Consider the following 23976-nt stretch of genomic DNA (forward strand, 5'->3'; position numbering starts at 1 on the left):
TATATTGAAGAATTGCTATTTTTTAATTTTTTTTTTTTTTTTTTACCTGCACCATTCGGCATGTGGGATGTACCATGTGGGATCTTAGTTCCCGGAACAGGGATAGAAGCCCTGTCCCCTGCAGTGGAAGTGCGGAGTGCTAACCACTGGCCCGCCAGGGAAGTCCAATGATTTTTTTTTTTTTTTTTTTTTGTGGTACGCGGGCCTCTCACTGTTGTGGCCTCTCCCGTTGTGGAGCACAGGCTCCGGACACACAGGCTCAGCGGCCATAGCTCACAGGGCCAGCCGCTCCGCGGCATGTGGGATCTTCGCGGACCAGGGCACGAACCCGTGTCCCCTGCATTGGCAGACGGACTCTCAACCACTGCGCCACCAGGGAAGCCCCAATGGTACTGTTTTTTAAGACGTCTTCATCTTTTAGAGATTCCAGCTGAAACATTTATAGATGAAGTGATAAAATGAGTTTTGCTTCAAAATAATAACACAGCACAACAACTTTGTTAATACTTAGGGTTTAAATTTCACAAGCACGACTGACCTGCGTCCTCCACCGAGTCCGGGGAAGCTGAGTGTCCTCCTCACAATACCACGAGCTGGTCCGCACAGGCTGGCAGCGACGGGAACCTTCTCCGTTGCGCCTCAGGCTTTCCCCGCCCATTACTCTGAGAACCAATCATGGAGCTGGCTTCAGACGTCCGACCAATCAGTGATCTCGGCTCCTGGCCCCCTCCCCCCACCTCCTCGCTTGTGAGGCGTGTGAGGCGGCGCCATGTTTCAAGGGCAGCGGGCTTGGTTCTGCCGCAGCGTCAGCTGCAACCTGAGGCAGTTCTGGGGTAGGAAGCTGGGCAGAAGCGGGTGGCTGAGGTGGGGAGGGGAGCACCCCTTCCTCCCTCTGGTACCTTGGCCGCAGGACACTTGATGGGCTTACCCTGTGCTCTTGCCTCCACAGTGGCCGAAGGGGGGACCATCAGTGACCCGAGGGCCGCCGATTTCTTGTTCAGCTGCGATGCCTCACACCCAGACACGCTGAGGTACCTGAAGCCCACCAGGCAGTACCTTTTGGGTCATGAGGAGCCAGGAGTTGGAGATAGAAGTTGCAGTCCACTAATAAATATTGATAATAGGAAGATACTGGAAACGAGCAAGGTTTCAGTCCAATCCTAGATGTGCGGGGAGGAAGTAGGCGCGGGAATAGCTAACCTTTCTCCTCTCTTTTCTGCCGCAATGGCATGGCTTCCTACCTGGTCCTCAGATCTTTTCCCGAGTTCCAGTGGTGTGTTTCCATTTGAATCTCCCACATCCCCGTGGCGCCTTGAAGGACCCTCATATTCAACATGTTTAAACCAAATCTCCTGATTGCCTCTCATACCTGTACCAGCTGCTGTGTTCTTAAACTTAAAACCTTGGTAATTTCTTTTGAATAATAACCCCTATCCCCATTAATCCATTAATTAATCCAATTAATCCATGACCAAACACCATGGATTGTGCCCCTGTAAATGTTCTTTGTTCTTCCTGCCACTATCTTAGTATACAGCGTAAATTACCTCTTACCCCCAAATCACAGTAGTCTATCTGAGAGGTTGCTGTGCCTCCAATCTGTCCACCTGTGATCCGCCTTCACATTGCGGTCCGATTATGTTTACAAAACAGACGTCTGATCACCGTCCTGGCTGATCCCCTTCTCACCCCTTCACTCCCCCACCCCCAGTCTCCTGATTACCTACCAATAATTCTCTTTCTGTTCATTTATTCTGTTTTGAAATGTTGAATACATTCTTGTTCATTTCATAATTTCAAATATTTCCTTTCTTTCTCCTAGAATATATCAGAGTCTTGATTACATAGAAGATAATGCTACAGTTTTTCACGCCTGCTATCTCTCTGCAGTAGCTAATGCTGAAATAAAAAACTCGGTGGCTTTAGGTCATTTTATTCTTCCTCCTGAATGCCTTCAAAAAGGTTAGCAAAGATCTTTCATCTAATCTCTGTTAGACTGCCAAATCCAGCTATGTCACCCAACTTTACTGATCTTTGTTCTCAGAGATTTTTGTGTTTTGTATCATTTAATATAAATAGAAAAGCATGTACTTTGGATCAGATTGCCTTGGGTGTGCATCCTCGCTTTGTTTATCATTCATTCACACGTTCACTGAGCTCTTATTGAGCTCTTATTGTGTGCCACGTTTCAACCAAGGTGCTGGGGATTCAGTGGTGAGTAAGATACAGATCTTGTCCTCACAGTGTTCACTGGCTAGGATCCAACACTTACTAATTTTGTCACCTCCCGAGTTGTTTTGAGGATAAAATGAGATAATATATTAAGTAGTCTGACCTGTGAGTATATAATAAATGTTCGTTGCTAGTTTTGAATCTCACCATTATTTTTCTGGATGTTTTTCCTGATATTTCAAGATTCAGTGTGATAATAAACCCATATATTTATATTGTTCTTTATATTATTGAAAGTACTTTCACATTAATTATTTCAGCAACCCTATCAAGTAAAGGGCAAGTGAATAAATTGCTTCTGAGATTGGTCCTTTTAGTTTTCCCTGCTTGGAACCCCCTTTCTTATCCTGTTCTGTCCAAATCCTACCTATCTTTTATGGACTAACTTTAAATATCCCATTTTTGTAGGTCTTGCATTATTGTCCAATTCTTGATGTGTTTTTCGATGTGTATGTGTCCATCCCTAGAAAGACAGACTGAAAGTAGTAAAAATTCCCAGTGAGCAGAGTATTTAAAAAAAAACAAAAAAACTTGAAAAATGTTTCTATAGAAGAGCTTTGGAAACCCCAAAGATTGGGTTCCTTCTATAGTTGATGTCCTGGTGAGACCTAGTTATAATTTATAAAAATAAATTGTTCTAAGTGGTTATGCAAATAAATTAATGACTGGATAGGAGAATTGATTTACTCAAAAACTGCAAATCAGAGAATACCCACCTTCAGGGAACTTATATTGTGGAATGACTATCTGATCTAATTTTAAATTATCACTCCTATTAAGTCTTTGTGTTTAGCATCTTACATTAAAATGCATTCAATTTTTTTAAAAAAATTGTTTTAAATGAAAACATGATCCTTTTTAAAAATGAAAAGTATGCATTATTATTCACCTAGACCAGGATTGTCTAGTAGAAGTGTGAGAGGCAAACAAGTGTAAGCCACACACTAATTTAAAATTTTCTAATACCCACATTAAAACTAATAAGAGATGAAGTTAATTTTAAGAAATATTTTATTTAACCTAATGTATCTAAAATATTATCATTTCAATATATAATCAATATAAAAATTATTGATAAATTTTACATTGTTTTTTGATACTGGATTTGAAATCCATTGTTTATTTTAAACTTACAGCACGTCTCATTTTGGACTAGCCACACATCTCAATATGTATCTAGTCTAGTGGCTGCTATATTGGACAGCTTAGGTCTAGAGGAATGTTAACTTTTTGTCCTTGAGTGGTATACTGTGGAAACTTTTGAGATCATTGATTTAAGATAATTTCATAGTCCTTTGACATGCTAAGCATTGTAGAATTCCTGTACTACCACGCCCACTAGACATGTTGTTCATCCAACCTCTTTTTTAACAAAGTAAATTCTTGAAGCACTCTACAGATTCAGGAATTTTATGCCTTTTATTTATTTATTTTTTTTTGCGGTACGCGGGCCTCTCACTGTTGTGGCCTCTCCCGTTGCGGAGCACAGGCTCCGGACGCGCAGGCTCAGCAGCCATGGAATGGGCCCAGCCACTCCGCGGCATGTGGGATCTTCCCGGACCTGGGCACGAACCCGTGTCCCCTGCATCGGCAGGCAGGCTCTCAACCACTGCGCCACCAGGGAAGCCCTATGCCTTTTATTTTGACTAGACAGTTGTCTTCTTTATAATGCTTGGCCTAAAGACACTGACATCAGATGAAGATATGTATTACAGCCAAGAAAGTTTACAACAATGATTCTCATAATGCACTGGAGTCATCTGGAGAGTTTGTTAGAAATGCAATTCCCCAGCTTCTCCTCAATGATCTGGCTCAATAAGAATCTGCATTTTAAACAAGTATCTTAGTTACTTTTGATGCAAGTGGAATAATACTGACTTAGAAATTTGAAACCTAAACAAAATTCAGAAAATTCTACAAAGTTACTTTTTAAAAAACAGTATTGGATTTGTTTTTCTTACTACAGAAATAAGAAGAAAAATTGGTAGTTTTATTTGGGAACAAGACCAACATTCTCTGATAGAAAAGGTAAGAGTAAATTAAGGTGCTCGATTAGAATCTACAGTTTCAAAAAATTTTGAAAGCAATGTAATCTTAAAAATGCTTACTTGTGATATGTTAGCACCAATGACCCAGAGTAAGGAACTTAAAGGACATGCTTTTATTGAACATATCTAGTTTGACATTATTTTTACACTAGTACCTTAGTAAAATTGAGATTTTTTTGTATGAATAAAATTATTCACGTAAAAACTTGAAAATTTGAAAAAGCTTGGAAATCTCAGTAATATTAAGGGAGTAATAGGTACACAGTATTTACCAGTTCTTTACTGCCAGTGTAGATGCTATTTGATTAATTTCTGTGTCGTACCATTTGTTAAATGTTATGAATAATACCCCTTAATAAATGTGTGCAATACTGAAAGTTTTTTAGCTTTTGCCATCCTGCCTCAAATTTGCCTGTGCTTGTGACTTATTTCAGAATCTTTATGCAAAGCCAAATTTGGGATAATTTGAGCATCAAAAAGAATAATGGATTATAATACATTAATTTTTTTTAAATATAAATTTATTTATTTTTGGCTGCATTGGGTCTTTGTTGATGCTCACGGGCTTTCTATAGTTGCAGCAAGCGGGGGCTACTCTTCGTTGTGGTGGGTGGGCTTCTCATTGCGGTGGCTTCTCTTGTTGCGGAGCACGGGCTCTAGGCGCGCGGGCTTCAATAGTTGTGGCACGCAGGCTCAGTAGTTGTGGCTTCCGGGCTCTAGAGCGCAGACTCAGTAGTTGTGGCACATAGGCTTAGTTGCTCCGCGGCATGTGGGATATTCCCAGACCAGGGCTCGAACCCGTGTCCCCTGCATTGGCAGGTGGATTCTTAACCACTGCACCACCAGGGAAGCCCATACATTAAATTTTTTTAAAAATCCATGATTCCATAGTGATACTCCAAAAGCATAAAGAAAGAAAAAAGGAAGAACAGAGGAAGGAAAGGAGGAACAAAGGTGGAAAAGGAAGAAGGAAGGAAGCAAGGAAGGAAGGAAGGAAAGGGTGGGATAAGGGAAAATTTCCTTTCAGAATAAAAGGTAATAAACGAAGAAGGATGATAGAATAGAAAATTCGCACTGTACCACCCCCAGTAAAATAATTGGTTTAGGCAAGTGTCATTAATGGGTGTTAAAATCATGATCTAAAATGATCACTTCATTGATGATTACTTATTAATTACAAAGGCAAGCAATGCTTGTACCTTTACAATGGAGGGACCTGGCAGATGCCACCATAACCAACTGATAAAATTTAGCATCACCAATATTGGAACAACCTCTTGTTATGTTCGGCTCGATGTGATATAATAAAAAGTACACAATATAGGGAATTCTCTGGGGATCCAGTGGTTAAGACTCGGCACTTTCACTGCCATGGCCCCGGTTCGAATCCTGGTCAGGGAAATAAGATCTCGCCCACCTCATGGTGCCAAAAAAAGAAAAGTACACAATATTATCTTGTAGTGTTCTTGTTCAAAATTGTGAATCTAATCATGAGTAAATACTCAGATAATTCCAGATTATGGAACATGTCACAAAGCAACTAACTGGCTTAGACTCTTTAAAACAATGTCATAAAAAAACAAAAAAAACCAGGGCAGACTGTTCTAGATTGAGACATAAGAACCAAATGTGATGTATGAACCTTGAATGGATTGTGGATTTTTTAATTTAAAAAAATGTAAAAAAGAAATTTTGAGGACAGTCGGAAAAATTTAAATATGCAATGTATATATTAGGTGATATTGAGTTAATGTTAATTTTCCTAATTATGATAGTGGTATTAAAATGATAAAATAATGTTGTTGTTTTTTTAGAAAATGCATGCTAAAGATTGAGTGAAATGTCATAATATCTGCAAATATTTTCAAATGGTCCAGCAAAAATAAAAAATGAGAGAGAGAGGGCATGCAGGGTGGCAAAAATGTTAACACTTTGTGAATCTGGGCAAAAGGTATATAGTACTTATTGTATTATTCTTTAACTTTTCAGTAAGCTTGAATTTTTTCAAAATAAAAAGAGAGAAAATCTCTATGTCTAAAGCCCAGCAATTAATTTATGCATTTTGTATTCCTTTCATTAACTTGTTATTTCTTCCCAAAGCGTCATCATCTGAAAATAATAGCTCTTTTAGTATCGTTGGCTATGTTGTACTAAGGATCAAATATCTAATCCTTGACTTGTCAGAGTGTTTCCAGGGACATGAGTGGTGGTAGAATGGTTATTATTTGATAATAATTATTGAGTATACCGAAAGGCCCTTAAAGTTCGTTAATTTAATCATTCTGTTTTAGAAATGAGAAAACTGAGGCAAGAAGGTAAAGACCTGACTTAGTTCACATAACCAGATGTTAGCAAAGTGGAACCAGATTTTCTCAGCTCCAATCCAATCTAATGTTTCTTTCTACTAAAAAATTAGTAGCACATGCCTGTACTGACTGTTGACTCTAGAAATTGTATGATTATACGATAAAGGATTTTGTTCTTTCAAATATTGATTGATGTTGAGTATTATCCGATTATAATAATGTAACCATGGAATATGTAAGTAGAAGGTACTTCATCCAATGGCAATAATAAGGGTAAATCTGGGGACTTCCCTGGTGGTCCAGTGGTTAAGAATCCGCCTTCCAATACAGGATATGTGGGTTCAGTCCCTGGTCAGGTAACTAAGATCCCACATGCCACGGGCAACTAAGCTCTAGAGCCCACGTGCCACAGCTAGAGAGAAGCTACAGACAAGCCTTCACACTGCAACCAAGACCTGATGCAGCCAAATAAAGAAATAAATATTTTTTATAAAGGGTAAACCTGGAAGGTAATTTGGGGAACATTATTATTGTTTGGAGTGGATTTGTGACCCAAATATAGAAATTTCCTAATGGCATATTAAGTAAACATATTATGTGATAGGTACCAGTATCTGAGGTCAGTCACTTTCACATAATCTTTTGGAAAAGCTTAATATACATTTAGTTCTTTTGTAACTTCATAGCTAAATACTCCACTTTAATTTTTAAGGGGAAACTTAATTTGTTCAGCTTACTTCATATTTTTGATTTGTAGCTCACAGGAAGCCTAGGAGTTTTCAAGTCAAGGATTTTAAGAAAGTTTAAATTAATAATACTTTTTTTGGTTTCCTTATTTTTTTAAACTAAAAGGTAATATGACCACATTAGGGAAAATTTCAAAAAATCAAAAAGAGAATAAAATCAGTCAGTTTTACTATCTAATACAAACACAGCTGATATTTTAAAAATCCTGGTCTTCTTTCTTTACGTATCTCTAAAAATATATAATATAATTCTGTGTGTGTATGTGTGTGTGTACAAAATTTTGTGAGTTTTTCCCACCAAACTAGATGGGATGGACCTGAGTGTATAAATATTTTTGTGACTCTTGATATATATTGCCAATTTTTTTCTTTACTTTTTTAAAAAAATTATTGATTGCATCATTGGTGTGCTGATTTTTTTAAATGTGATTTCTTTTGCTCTCCTCAGCATGATGAAGTAACACCAAATGAAATAAAGTCCCTTAGGGAAAGCAGTGTACTAGCAACAGATCACAAAAAAGAATTATCTAAAAGGTACTGAATTTGTATACTTCACTGATATTCAATTAAGTATAGACACCTTTGAACACTGTGTGTTTATCTCATTTAATTTTCACAGTCGTCTTATGAGATTGATATCATTATCACCATTGCCATTTTACAAAAAAAGAGATCAAGTATATATAGATTAAGTAATTTGCCCAAAGTCATACAAACTTTTACTAAATGGGAAGAAGCAGGATTTGAACTGGGTCAGTCTAATTCCAGAATGCATGCATTTAACTATTATGCTAGACTATCCTTGCAGAAAATAAACAAAAATTTTATGTATATTTTGATCACTGTTACATTATTTTTAAACTATGTATTATAATAAGAAAGAAAGAAATATTAGCAGTAATTTTATTAGGATTGGGAGTTCTGGGTGATTTCCCCCTTTCCTTCCCAAATTGTTCGTAAAGTGGCTACTTTGGTTTAAGAAATTAAAATTATATCTTAAAAGACAAACAGACATGGACTTGCCATCGTGTTAGGTCCAATCTCTGAGAGGCCCCCTTGTTTCAGACTTACTCATTATCTAGTCCTAATTCCGTATTTTCCAGTTCAGTGGTTTTCATATGTTCATAGGGAGCATTAACTATATGAAAGTCTGGTATTTAGCTGCTGAAATAAAAATGATCTTTCTTCAATATAAGAATTAATGAGTTTAATTTATATAGTTTTTTTAATTTTAAGTTTTTTCCCATAATTTTTTATACCTTTTGTACCTCCTGTTTTTCTTTAATTTGAAATAAGTTATTATCTGATTTAACACAAAGTTTTATATTTAATTATTTTAAGTTTAGTAAACTATTGCTTCATGGTCCTATGACTTCTAGATAATCCACCACTTGGGTTTGAGTATCCATATTCTAGGTCTTTGGGATCTCTATGTATAGCACTCCTTTGAACTTGTTATGGTTTCTGAGATAAGAAGCTGGTAAGGAGAGGAAGAAAAATGAAATAGAAGTAGAAGAAAATGGTTATCCTAAGTGACCTTGTAAGAGAAGAATGGGAAATAGAAATTAAAAAGTAAAGTAACTCCCAGTGATTCACTTGACTTGGAAAGACATCAGATATATATGTTTTTTTTTTTTTTCAAGAAATGGTTGTCCTGGGACTTTCCTGGAGGTCTAGGGGTTAAGACTCCACTCCCAATGCATGGGGCCCATGTTTGATCCCTGGTCAGGGAACTAGATCCTGCATGCTGCAACTAAGAGCCTGAATGCTGCAACTAAAATATCCCACATGCCACAACTAAAGATCCCGAGTGCCGCAACTAAGACCCGGCACAAGCAAATAAATTAAAAAAAAAAAAGAATTAAAAAAAAAAAGAAAAAAGAAATGGTTGTCCTGCAAAATGCAGAAGCATAAGGAAAAGATTGATAATATGACTACCAAAAATATTTTAAACTTGCACATGGAAATAAAAATACCATAAACCAAGACAAAAGAAAAATATACACTTGAAAAAGTATTTGACAAAGGCTATTTTCCTTAATATACAAAGAGGGCTTACAAATCTGGGGAAAGTATGTCCAGTATTTTCCAATAACAACAACAAAAATAGACAAAGTAGGTGTCTAGTTAGAGCCTTTTTCTTTGTAGAACCACCAGAGGGTGCAGTGCAAACATAGATAAAATACACTTTGTCCCTACTCGAAGTTTATTTTTTTGGCATGCTACTAGTGATAGTGAACACTAAGTGGTGAGCTAGTTTTTGAACACTTGCCAAATACAAGACATTTGTGAGCTAAGCAGTTCACAGTATTTCATTTGATGCTCACAACCTTATAAGATAGTTAAATAGCATTAGCCTCATTTCACAATTGAGGAAACAGGTTCAGAGAGCTAAATAATTCACCCAATATTATTTAAGTAGTGAACATAATTTGACACCGACTCTAGCTGATTCAGAGTCCAAACTGTTAATCACTATGCTGTTTTCCTTTCCCAGTAAGTTCCCAGATCTTCTGAAAATGGCATGAATTTTTGCTTATTTTTCTTGTTCTTAATTATTTTATTATAAATATAAAGCATGTAATTTGTCAAGATGGAAAATGCTAAAAAAAGAAAAACTAAAAAAGAAAAGAATAAAGAAAATTTAAATTATAAGCAAACCCACCACTCAGATAACCACCATCAACATTAGTACATTCCTTGCTAGCTTTATATAGACATACACATTAAGCAGAGTTGAGGTCAGACTGCAGATATAGTCTGTCTCTTGATTTTCCATTTAATATTCTATGGGCAGTTCCCCATTCTGAAAAACCTTATTTAATATTATGATTTGTAATGGCTGTATATGGCATTTAATCTTATTGTCTGTTTAACCACCTTCCTTTAATTTTTTTTTAAAAATTACAATTTGTTACTCTTGTGGCACCTTTATGAACATCTTTTTAAAAATAAATCTTTCTCTACTTTTCAGATTTTTTTTTCTTTTGGCCGTGGCATGTAGCTTGTGGGATCTTAATTCCCCAACCAGGGATAGAACCCGGGCCCTTGGCAGTGAAAGCACAGAGTCCTAACCACTCGACCACCAGGGAATTCCCTTGATAATTTTCTTAATGTAAATTCTCAGATGTGGAATTTACGGTATTAATGAGGTATGAGTGTTTTTAAAGGCCATGATGCCTATTGTCAGTTGCTTCCCTCAAAAGTACAAATTTAAAACTGCCACCAGTGTTGGCCTCACCACATCCTCATCAGTATATTGAGTATTAATAAGAAGGCTTGTGCTAATTTAATAGATGAAAAATAGCATCTTGTTTTTTGTGGGATTTTTTTGCAGTACGCGGGCCTCTCACTGCTGTGGCCTCTCCCGTTGTGGAGCACAAGCTCTGGATGCGCAGGCTCAGCGACCATGGCTCACGGGCCCAGCCGCTCTGCGGCATGTGGGATCTTCCCGGACCAGGGCACGAACCCGTGTCCCCTGCATCGGCAGGCGGACTCTCAACCACTGTGCCACCAGGGAAGCCCAGTATCTTGTTTTAATTTGCATTTTTCTTTGATTACTAGTAGGTTTGAATCTTTTTGAATTTATTAGCATTTTACATTTTCTTTTCTGTGACTTGTTTTTATCCTTTCTCCATTTTCTATTGGGAGTCTTATTGCTTTTCTTATCAACTTGTCTGACATTTTTAGCTATATTATCCTTTTGCCAGTTTGTCACATTATTTCCTCAGATTGTTCTCTGGCTTATATTTTTTAGAGATACAAGCTTTGAGTTTTTACATTGTTAAACTAATCACTTTTCCTTTATTGTTTCTTCTATCACTTTTATGTTCAGAAAAGTCCTTTCCCATTCAGGTATCAAATTGGTTTTTAATTCTGCAGATAGTTATTTTGATGTATGGTAATAGGTGAAGATCGAAGTTTATTTTTGTCTTACAAATAAGAATTTTCCACCAGTTTTTTTTGTTTTTGTTTTTGTTTTTTTTTTGCGGTACGCGGGCCTCTCACTGCTGTGGCCTCTCCCGTTGCGGAGCACAGGCTCCGGACGCGCAGGCTCAGCGGCCATGGCTCACGGGCCCAGCCGCTCCGCGGCATGTGGGATCTTCCCAGACCGGGGCACGAACCCGCGTCCCCTGCATCGGCAGGCGGACTCTCAACCACTGCGCCACCAGGGAAGCCCTCCACCAGTTTTTTAAGAATAAATCTATCTCCAACTGATGTGATTTCCATTCTCATATGTTGTGTTTAATGTCTGGAGATCTGTTTTTAGACTATTTGTTTTATTCCATTAATCTATGGATCTATTTTGATATAAACATAATATTCTTTTAAGTTATATAACTTTATGTATTTTAATACCTGACAAGGCAAGTAAGTACCAAACTCATTACTCTCCTCTTATTTTTATTTATTTATTTATTTCAAATGATACTGTTTATATGTGGAATCTAAAAAAATGATACAAATGAACTTATATGCAAAACATAAACAGACCCACAGACATAGAAAGCAAACTTATGGTTACCAAAGGGGAAAGGTGGGGGGAGGGATAAATTAGGAGCATGGGATTAACATACACACTCTACTCTATATAAAACAGATCGTCAACAAGGACCTACTGTATAGCACAGGGAATTATTTTTTAACATCTTTATTGGAGTATAATTGCTTTACAATGGTGTGTTAGTTTCTGCTTTATAACAAAGTAAATAAATTATACATATACATATATCCCCATATCTCTTCCCTCTTGCATCTCCCTCCCTCCCACCCTCCCTATCCCACCCCTCTAGGTGGTCACAAAGCACCGAGCTGATCTCCCTGTGCTATGCGGCTGCTTCTCACTAGCTAGCTGTTTTACATTTGGTAGTGTATATATGTCCATGCCACTCTCTCACTTTGTCCCAGCTTACCCTTCCCCCTCCCCATGTCCTCAAGTCCATCCTCTAGTAGGTCTGCGTCTTTATTCCCATCTTGCCCCTAGGTTCTTCATGACCTTTTTTTTTTTTTTTAGATTCCATATATATGTGTTAGCACATGGTATTTGTTTTTCTCTTTCTGACTTCACTCTGTATGACAGACTCTAGGTCCATCCACCTCACTACAGATAACTTCGTTTCTTTTTATGGCTGAGTAATATTCCATTGTATATATGTGCCACATCTTCTTCATCCATTCATCTGTTGATGGACACTTAGGTTGCTTCCATGTCCTGGCTATTGTAAATAGAGCTGCAATGAACATTGTGGTACATGACTCTTTTTGAATTATGGTTTTCTCAGGGTATATGCCCAGTAGTGGGATTGCTGGGTCGTATGGTAGTTCTATTTTTAGTTTTTTAAGGAACCTCCATGCTGTTCTCCATAGTGGCTGTATCAATTTACATTCCCACCAACAGTGCAAGAGGGTCCCCTTTTCTCCACACCCTCTCCAGCATTTATTGTTTGTAGATTTTTTGATGATGGCCATTCTGACCAGTGTGATACTCTCCTTTTAAAAATCTCTTCCTTAGTTCTTCATGCCTACTTATTATTTTTCTACTTTCAAATTTTAATTATTTTTTAGGAAATATATTCATATGGTTCAAAATCCAAGATACACAAAAGGGGAAACTATGAAATATACTAGCTCCTAGATAGCCAGTTTCCCTCTCAGAGGCAACCCCAATGTTATCAGTTTCTTATATATGCATATACTACTTCACAAATAGTAGTATTCTATAAACATTGTTCAGCACCTTGCCTTTTTTCTCTTAATAATTTACCTTGGAGATCATTCCATATTACTACATAAAGAGCTTTTTCATTTTTGTGCTGTGTACTATTTTATTGTATGGATTTACCATAATTTATTTAACTAGTCTCCTATTTTACTGGACTTTCAGGTAATTTCTAAGTTGCTGTTAAAAACAGTGCTTCAGTGATTGATCATGTAATGTCATTTTGCATGTGTGCGAGTGTCTTTAGGGTAATTCTTAGAAGGGGAATTGCTAGGTCAAAAGGCATATACATTTTGTATCCTTGATACAATCATTGTCAAATTGCCCTCCATAGAGGTTAAACCAGTTTACATTCCTATTGTTTGTGTATTTAAGTACCTTTTCCAGGCTAGGGTAACCAGCCATCCAGGTTTGCTTGGGACTGTCCTGGTTTTAGCACTGAAAAGCCCATGTCCTGAGAAACCCCTCAATCTAGGGTAAACTGGGATGGTTAGTCACCATTCTTTCTTCTATACTTTCTCCAACACAGTGTGCTAACATATGTTTTGGTCTTTCCTAATCTGATAGATATAAAGTGGTATCTTACTCTAGTTTTTTGTCTGAATTGCCATTATGAGTGAGGTTGAATGTCTTTTCATATGTTTAAGAACCATTTATAGTTCCTATTCTCTGAACTGTTTGTTCATATCCTTTGCACGTTTTTCTATTGACTTTTATTTTTTTGCAAGAACCCTTTACGTTTAGGAGAATTAATTTTTTGTGAAATAAATTACAGTTATTAGCTTATGTTTGTCTTTTGACTTTAAAAATGTTGGATTTTGCATTCAGAAATTTTTTACTATATGTATTCATTCTTATTAATATTTTCTTTAATGGCTTTTTGAGTTTTATGTCATAATTAGGAAAGTCTTCTCTAAGATTACTATTATTTTGCTATGGTTTCTTCTTAGTGATTTCTTTATTTTTAAATTCAAATCTTTGATACGTTTGGAATATATCTTGGTGTAAGATATGAGGTGGCGATCTACCTTCTTTTTTTTTTCAGATAGTTACCTACTCTTGGCTATTGATTGAATAATTCATCTTTTTCCCCACTCTACTGAAATGCCACCTTTATCCTAGGTTAAATCCACATAAGTATCTGGGTCTATTTCTGGACTTTATATTCGATTCCATTAATTTGTCATGCAACAGTGCCATTCTGTTTCAGTTGTTTATAATATGATTTAATATCTAGAGCTAGTTCCTCCTCCTTACTCTTTTCCAAATTTTCTTAGTTAACTATTCTTCCTGGTTTACTTTTCCATCTGAGTTTTGGAACCAGCTTGTTCATATTAAAACAAAAACTTCTGTTGTTATTTTTAGTGACATTACAAAAAAATAGAGATTAATTTAGGGAGACTTTGATGCTGAATCTTCCTATCTGAGAAAATGGTATTTTTTTCCTTACTTGTTCAAGTTTTCTTTTGTGGCCCTTAAAAAACACTTTCATATTTCCTTCATATAAATCTTATACTTCTTTTAAGATTATTCCTAGGTTTTTTTTTCATTCTATTGTAAATTTGTTCTTGCCTCCTATTAGATCTTCTAACATGTGATTGTTCATGTGAATTTTAGAATTATTTTTTTCTTAAACACTAAAATCCCATTGGGATTTTATTGAGAATTATATTAAAGGTTGAGAAGAATTGATGTCTTTATAATTTTCAGTATTCCTATCCAAGACAATGCTTTTTTGTTTTTCTTTATTTTTCTTTTCTATATCTTAGTAAAGTTTCCTGATTTTTCTACAGATAGAATCAGAAACTGCTTATTATGTTATTCCTAGATTTTTATGAATTTTGTTGCTATTGTGGATTGGATCATTTCTTCCTTCATTAGTTATTGCTGACATAGAAAAGTCATTTATTTGAGGGTATTTGTCTTATATTTACCCACTTGGAATCTTTAAGATTCTAAAAATATTTCAGTTGATTCTCTTGGCTTTTCAGGGTACACGTTTATATCATTTGTTAATAATGAAACTATTTCTTCTTCCGTTTCACTATATAACTCTTCCATTTCACTAGATATCTCTTCCATTTCTTTCTCTCCCCTCCCTCATCTCTTTTTGCTTGGCCAGAAATTTTAGAGCCATGACAAATAATAGCAATGATAATGGGTATCCTTGTTTAGTCCCTGAGTTTTCTGGGAATATTGTTTTGCTTTATTTGTAGGATCTCATCCTAACTGAGCTATGGTTTCTTTTAGAAGAGTTTAGATGAACTCTAACTTTTAAACAAATTGAAAGTAAAACCTTTGTTATCACTCAGTGTAATTTTAGAATTTTTAGGAAAATAAATTTAAGGATGACTCCAATTTTTTATTAACGTTTTTATTTTCATACAATTGTATTACCTATGGATTATATGTAGTCTAAATATAGTAAATTGTTATTTGGCAGTTAGAAAATAGGATATTTTAGTTGAAAACTGCTTAGCTCTTTAAAAATTAGAATATAATTAATTATATACTATACAACCACACTCAGAATAATTTAACTTTTTTTCTTTTTAACTCAGAAGTCACTTAGTATACCTCATGATTTTCCCAGACATCATTTTTTATTTATTTTAAAGTGTGGAAATACGAATTAATAGAGTTCCAATTATTTGAACACTGAATAATAATAAATGCTGTGATTATTTAAAAGGGAGCCTTTTCTTTTAACATATTTGAGATTACATATGTATATCTGTTTTTTATCTAATTATAAAGTATTATTGCATTATTATACTTTCAAAAATATTGAGAAAAAGACCCACATCTGTATTTACTCAGTAAATATTTGTTTTATGAAGCAGCCCAGAAAGCCAAAAATATCTGTATGGGCCCTTGTATTACTTAGAAGCACAAAGAAGTTCGTAGTTAATGTTTTCACCCAGTAAGACTGAAGTCTGATCACAGAGCAATTAGATTGCTATATATATTGCCTGGAATCATTTCTCATTTGTAAAACAAGTCCAAAAAAATATAAACATGACTTTCTATGTGTTTCTATATTTTATAGCACAGAAAAGCATTTTATAAGGACTCCAGTTGTAGAAAAGCAGATGTACTTCCCTCTTCAGAATTATCCAGTGAACAACATGGTAACAGGTAATTTAAAATAAAATTTAGAGTCAACCCAAGTAGGGAAGAAACAAGCGAATATTTTGTACAAAGTAGAGCCCCCTCTATTATACATGCTAATAGAAGACATCATTCACACGTTAAATAAATTAATCTGCAGAACTAATCCAAAGACAGGCTCCATATTTTCTGTGTTAAAATGCTGGTCTGTCCTGCCCCTAGACGTAGAGAATAGACTTGAGGACACGGGGAGGGGGAAGGGTAAGCTGAGACGAAGTAAGAGAGTGGCGTGGACATATATACACTACCAAATGTAAAATAGATAGCTACTGGAAAGCAGCCACATAGCATAGGGAGATCAGCTTGGTGCTTTGTGGCCACCAAGAGAGGTGGGATAGGGAAGGTGGGAGGGAAACGCAAGAGGGAGGAGATATGGGGATATATGTATATGTATAGCTGATTCAATTTGTCATGAAGCAGAAACTAACACGCCATTGTAAAGCAATTATACTCCAATAAAGGTGTTAAAAAAAAATCCTGGTCTATGGGTAAGGTGAAAACACACCCCTGTTTACATAAGACAGTCCCAATTTATGTGTGTTGTCCTGGCATTAGCGTTTACTCTTTTTTATTTTTTTAACATCTTTATCGGAGTATAATTTCTTTACAATGGTGTGTTAGTTTCTGCTTTACTCTTAAGTGTCCCAATTTGGAAGATTAATTGTATGGACAATTCTAATTATAGTTTCCTTTGAGAATCTGATGAAACATAAGTCCCTTTCCCTAAGCATACACACACACAAACACAACACACAAATTTACATGTAATTTAAAGAGGCTCACTTATGCCCAGAAGCCCTTTCATGGATCATCCAGGTGTCAATGGACTCCATATTTGGGTTTCCTAGTGCCCAACATAAAGAGAAGACAGCTAACTGAGGCTGACATTGAGAGGGTGCAAACAAGGGAACTAGTTGAAAAGTGACCATTGGGATTTGCATAGTGCTACGTGAGGTGAGATAAGGAAATAATATTTGGATAATTTGATCTGGGTAGTATTCAGCAGGGTCATTGATAATTTTAAAAATAGAGGTTTTAAAAAAATTGTTTTTAAGACACTGCAATTAAACAGTATAGGCTTTTTGACATTTCATTATAAAATCATTTGTACATTTATCATTTTCTCTTTATTTAGCAGTGTCAAAACTACCTCTTGCAGCTAGTTCACAAATTCCTAAATGTCTTCTCTCATATTACTGTTCCTTCTAACCAATTTGTCTAGACATTTGTTTTATTATTTTTTTTCTTCTGTTCATTTGAGTGATGTAAAATAGCTTTCAGAAAAGCACTTCAAAAAGAACGTTTAATGTGTAGTTTTGGGCTGAGTGTTGGAGACATCAAAGAAAACTTCTTTCTAACTGTGATAGTAGAAAAGTCAGTTTTGGAACTCTTAGGAGCAATTGTTGACTCCAAAGGACAATGAACTAAGTAGAAGTACAGTTGACCTTTGGACAACATGGGTTTGAACTATGAGGGTCCACTTATAAGAGGATGTTTTTCAATAATAAATGCTACAGTTCTACATAATCCTCAGTTGGTTGAGTTTGTGGATGTAGAACTACAGATAAGAGGAACCTTGAATCCCCAGGGCTAGCTATATATTATAAGTGGATTTTCGACTACAGGGTGGGTTGGCACCCTTAACCCCAACCTTACTGGTGAGTCAACTGTACTTAAGTACTAAGACTGGGAGTAGCTGATTGCTGCCTAGATTTATCCTTACACCTACATATTCAGATAAAGTGTAGGTACCTTAAACCATGGTTGTGGTATAGTACTGGTATTGATTTTGCTTCAGGCAACTCCATCACCAGGTACTAAATATCTTTTGTTCATTTGGACTTACCAAGTGTTTGATAACATATTATAAAGATCAATGATAAATATTAAAATCAGCCACACAATAAAGACAAATGCTTAGTTTTGGACAAGTAACAATGTTGCTCTATGTTTCATTGCCATCTGACTGTTCAAAAAGACATGACAGTGTTATATAAAAGCAAACTAAAAAAGAACTGTAAAAATAATCATTAGTAGAATCTTTAAAGTATAATTTTAACCTGTGGTAAGCTGGTATTGATTTTATCAGTAGAAGTAAAATTTTTGATTTTTTTAATTTGTGCAATTGAATAATTATCTTCCTTCTTTATATTTCTAAATTAAATTTTAAAATAACACTTTCTTGGAAGAAAGCTTCATTTTTTAAAAGATAATTCAGGGACTTCTCTGGTGGTCCAGTGGTTAAGACTCCATGCCCCTTAAGACTCCATGCTTCCATTTCAGGGGGCAGGGGTTTGATCCCTGGTTGGAGAACTAAGGTCCTGCACGGTATGGCCAAAAAAAAAAAAAAAAAAGATAATTCATTTGTCTTTAATTTTGAGGTAAAGTGACAGTCCTTCCTTTTTTGTCATGCCCATCTGCTTGTACAGGAAGAAATAACTTCTTGTTGGGAAAATCATCTTGTGTTAATTGAAAATGTAGTGAATGAGAGTTCTAATTTAGGCAGTGGTATCAATTTTTGTGACTATACCTTGACTGTCTCTTCCTCAAAATGGGTTGAGTTCAACTCAGTGAATGTTAAATCTCTTAAAATAAAACTAATTAGATGTTTGGTTTTAGAAAGTACAAGTTGGACTATACTGTAGAACAGGGTTTCTCAGTCCTGGAACTGCCGGCATTTTAGGACAGGTATTCTTTGTTGGAGAGGGCAACCCTGGCCAGTGCCCACTAGATGCCAGTAGTATCCCATCCAGAAACCTTTCCCCACCCCCGTGACCCCTAAGTTGTGACAACCAAAAATATATACAGGCATTACCAATGTCCCATAAAATATCAACGGATTTTTTTTTGGTCTGTTTTTTGTTTTTGACTGGAATTAAATCCTCTAGGTCTGATATCACTGGTTATTACCCATGATAAAAAGTTCTGATTAACAGCTACATGTGTGATTAATAAAAGGAAAAAAATTACTAATAATGATAAATATCTTGCAGGCAAAAATTTTTAAACAAAAATTCTGATAATTAAAAGTTTGGGAACTTATAGTAGATACTGTATTAATTATCTATTGCTGTGTAACAAATTGCTCCAAAACTTAGCAGTTTAAAACAGTGGACACTTACTATTACATAGTTTCTGAGGGCCAGGAATCCTGGAGCATCTTAGTTGGATACTTCTGTCTCATAATCTCTAATAAGGTTGCAGTCACGTTGTTTGCCAGGCTGCAGTTATTTCAAGGGACAGCTGGGACTGGAAAATCCATTTCAAAGCTCATGCATGTGGTTGTTGGCAGGCCTTGGATTTTTGCTGGGTTTTGGCAAAAGGCTTAGACTCCTCACCAAGTGGACTTTTCCATAGGGCTGTTCATGGTAGCTTTCTTTCCTCAGAGTGTGAAATGCAAGTGGGAGAAAGAGTGTGCCCAAGACAGACAGAAGCCATGTCTTTTTTATATCCTATTCTCAGAAGTGACATATCATTACTTCTGCCAAGTGCTGCTGGTCATATAGACCAACCCAAGTACAAAGTAGGAGGAGACTACACAAATTCGTAAATACCAGGAAATAGGGATCATTCAGGGCCATCTGGGGGGGGCTGGCTACCACAGACTCATATGGAATTGTCCACCAAGAATGCCTTTCCTAAGAACTCTCTTTTCTTCTTCCCAATTCATTTGGGTTACATTTTCTAAAACATGAGCTTGCTCCTACCCGCAACAGTTGGTTTGGGAGTGAATGCCTGATCTGAGCTGGGCCAATCACAGTTCTTTGTCTGGATTTCTAGACATGGAATGCAACAAGTCATGTCATTCTTATTCAAGTGACCATAGCTCTAAGATATAAAACTTAAGAGCTATCAGCGGGCATGTTTTCTACCATGTACAGAAAGCCAGCTTGTGTCAAGAGAGGAAAATGAAACTAACATGCAGAGGAAAAAACTGGAGGTTAGTGACATGGCCATGAGAGCTGGTGCTAGTTATTTCTGACTCCCAGCAATATGTTTGTTATTTCCAACTCCCAGCAATATGTTTGCCTTCCTCATAGTTTGACTGATATGGCAATGTCCTTCCAGTAAACTCCTCTTTTGTTTAAGCTAGTTTAAATTGGGTGTATGTGAACTTCAGCCTAAAATCCTAACTACTCCAAAACTGCTACAATAATCCATTTTTATGCATAAATGTCCTATCCTTCTTTAACTTACAGGAATATTTTTATTAATATAGTAATTACTTTAAATTTTTGTATCCTCATATATATCTTTAGAAACTTCACACAGTGTATATGTGCAATTAATTAAACATTAATATTTTTATGTGCTAGTTTATTTTACATAGAAATCTAGCTGTTAGGCAAAGACCATGAACAATATGGAGTATAGTAATTGTGCTTTAAAAGATTTTCTGAAGTAAATGGCTATGATTGAAATATCTTTAAAGATACGAGTCTATTTTATATGATTGGCTTCATAGTTAATTTATTAACTGTGAATTTATTATCTATTATTATAAACAATCAAACTGTATAGATAACCTGGTGATAATGGTGGTGGTCTAAATTCAGTCATCCCTGAGCTCTACCAGAATTTTTTTCATACAGTATCTACTTTTAAACCAGGTTTCAACTTTAGTATAAACCACAAACATATATTACACATGAAACATTATCACTCAGATGAGCAGCTGCTATCAAGGAAATATTGCTTAAAGTCATTGAGTCCTTAAGCTCTCCCCATTCTAGGTTTTCTTTTTGATTCTCATATCTATTTCAGATTATTAATGACATCAGAATTCCTCACACCTGTAACCTTTGTTGACCAAGCAGTGATAACAATTTTCCTATTAATTTTTTAATAAAGACTGTTATCTCAGTGTTAGCAGTGCAGGAAAGTGTCGCTTGCTCTACTAGGGAAGATGAGCTAGCTGTTTGTGCTGTGAGTAGCTAGTTGGATAGGTAATTCTAAGTGATTACATTCTAAGCCAGACACATGTCCCAGTTATTTTGGTCTAGGTACTTTTATGTTCCATCCCTAACCTGTACATCACACTCTCTGTAGTCAAAGTGGCAAATCAAGAATCTGTGTTTTAAAAGGAGGTAGAAGCCTGGGGGGATAGTGGTGAAGGGGGGAGGAAGGTGTTCCCTGATAATTATCAAGTTTCACGGAGAATCTTCTCACTGGTATTTCTTCTTTTTACTTCTTTTCTAAAAACATTCTTTGGGAATCTTATCTAATAAATCAAAGACATTGAAAAGCAGATAATATGATAGAATTTCCTATATATATATTTTATTCTGTAGGTTATATATCAATTGATGCCATGAAGAAATTTCTTGGGGAGCTACATGACTTCATTCCTGGAAGTTCAGGTTATTTGGCATACCATGTTCAAAATGAAATTAACATGTCTGCTATAAAAAACGAATTGAAGAGGAAATACTAAGTTAAATATTGTCCTTCTATCTCGGCATTTATTTTCTGTAAAATATTGCCAAAAGAGTACATAATTTTAAATTCTCCTCTTTGGGACAGAGGGATGGGGAAATGGAGAAGAAAGAATTCATTCTTCCTCAAAATGTCTCTTTAGGAAATTCAGATTCATTTGGCTCTGTGTTTTGACATTTGGGCTGGACTTTTCCCCTGCTTGTAAGCTTATGTCCACAAATTCTGAGTGCACAGTTGTTATGGAGTAATTGTCAATGAAACATACTTCATAAGAAGTCTTAATTTCTCTCTCGCTCTGTCAGATATTCTTTTGGCTTTAATGTTATATTAATTATGCATATTTTTTCTAGGGTTAATGTTGTGAATGCTAAGTTTTATGATTCTGGTCATCTTATTTTGACTAAAAAATTAGAACGCGATAGTTGAGTTTTGAATTACTGTTTCGGACTTGAAAAATATGTAAGAAAGTAAAAGTAAAACATTTTAATAATTCAGACTTCATGTATGGACAGTTTCTGATAATAAATGTATCAGAAGTGATTTAATGTAAACAAGTGTTATGTCTTCTGAAATGAACCCAAAAGGCGCCATAGAATCACAGCGCTGGAAAGGACCTTAGAGAATACTGAGTCCAGCCTGTTTGTTTTTAATGAGAAAATGAAGGCCTTGAGAAGTTGTCTTGCTTAGAGTGACTAACTGGGAGCTAAACCAGGACTGGAACACAACCCTCTTGATTTTCCAGGCCAGTGCTTCCCCACTCTCCCACATGGTATACGCTGTAGTCTATGTCAGTTATAATAGCAGATCTGCAAAGGGGACTCAGAAACAAGCAAGCATGCTTGGCTTGTCTTTTAAATAAGCTGAAATAGTGTTGAGATTTAGTGATTTCAAGAGGCAGCTTCTTATCTTTATTCATATGATCATGCTATGTAGAATCTGGTGGGTTTATTACATTTTGGAGACTTGTAAATGACATACCTGTGAAGCTATGATCTTATTAAAACTGTACTTTCTTCTGGGAAGTGCATACCAGTTGTAGAATTATCTAAAGAAAATGAAATTTTTTAGTGTTTGGATCATTTGTGTATATGTGGGCCCCGGACTTTCTCTCATGACTCAAATTCATAATACAAAATTTTAACACTAATCTCAGCATCAGCTGAGAAAGTTCTGTTTTTCCCATATGGTAACTTTTGCTTATATATCTTCATATTTGTGGTTAAATTCTTCTGAACACCTAAGTATCAATTATCTTTTTCCTGAAACGTATTAAATATTATCTCTCCTGAACACTTTATCTTAGTCACATCCAGTTGATTATGTTTCTTATGTAAAAACCAAGCCTGTCTGTGTATTTTTTTTTTTTTTTTTTTTTTTGCGGTACGTGGGCCTCTCACTGCTGTGGCCTCTCCCGTTGTGGAGCACAGGCTCCAGACGCGCAGCCTCAGCGGCCATGGCTCACGGGCCCAGCCGCTCCGCGGCATGTGGGATCTTCCCAGATTGGGGCACGAACCTGTGTCCCTTGCATCAGCAGGCAGACTCTCAACCACTGTGCCACTAGGGAAGCCCCTGTCTGTGTATCTGGAATTGATTAAAAGGATTAAGTAAATTTACACCAAGTTATGTACTTGGGATTTCTTGGGAGTGTTCCGGTATTTTTCTGATATAGGTAGTGTGCATGTATTAACAAAGTAAATAAAAAATTACAACAAAAGTGATTCCCAAACAGAAGTGATTATATCTTTAAGTGTATATAGAAAAGGTCAGATGCAATATATATGCTTGAAATAGAACCAGAAGCAATAAAATCAGTTGCTAATATAAGCCTTTCAGGAATTAGAAGCATGTGAACAAATAAAATAGGCAAAGATAAACTGTTTTGTTAAAAATCTATTGTCTTCTTTATCCATTCATCTGTTGATGGACACTTAGGTTGCTTCCATGTCCTGGCTATTGTAAATAGAGCTGCAATGAACATTCTGGTACATGACTCTTTTTGAATTACGGTTTTCTCAGGGTATATGCCCAGTAGTGGGATTGCTGTGTTGTATGGTAGTTCTATTTTTAGTTTTTTAAGGAACATAAATGGGAAGTGAAAAGCAGTATGATTTTTTCATTGATCATTTAAACTGTTTCTTTTTATTTGCCTTTCTGTATCTGATAGATTGCCTCTGGCTCCCATTTTGTTTAAAATGCTGCCCCACACTAGAACTTTTGGTTACTTCTCTGCCCTTCTGCAATCATGTCTCCTATGATGCTTTTCACTACTAGGCATAGTTATTCCTCATACTGTTTATTTAGTGTGTAGTTCTTAGTTC

General features: G+C 36.0%; 1 protein-coding gene across 1 annotated transcript; it reads left to right on the forward strand.

The window, feature by feature from the left end:
• The first annotated feature begins 747 nt into the window (after positions 1-747).
• TERB2 (telomere repeat binding bouquet formation protein 2) lies at positions 748-21662 on the forward strand. Its single transcript, XM_027084253.1, has 7 exons — positions 748-833; positions 950-1031; positions 1823-1962; positions 4199-4260; positions 7781-7866; positions 16101-16189; positions 21514-21662. Exons 1-7 carry the CDS (start codon positions 770-772, stop codon positions 21654-21656), a joined length of 666 nt encoding a protein of 221 aa, XP_026940054.1. The 5' UTR covers positions 748-769; the 3' UTR covers positions 21657-21662.
• Positions 21663-23976: the final 2314 nt, after the last annotated feature.

This window comes from Aethalodelphis obliquidens, unplaced genomic scaffold (genome assembly GCF_003676395.1).
Source record: "Aethalodelphis obliquidens isolate GAN/ISIS:26980383/991018 unplaced genomic scaffold, ASM367639v1 scaffold51, whole genome shotgun sequence".
In the NCBI taxonomy this organism is placed as follows: Eukaryota; Metazoa; Chordata; class Mammalia; order Artiodactyla; family Delphinidae; genus Aethalodelphis; species Aethalodelphis obliquidens.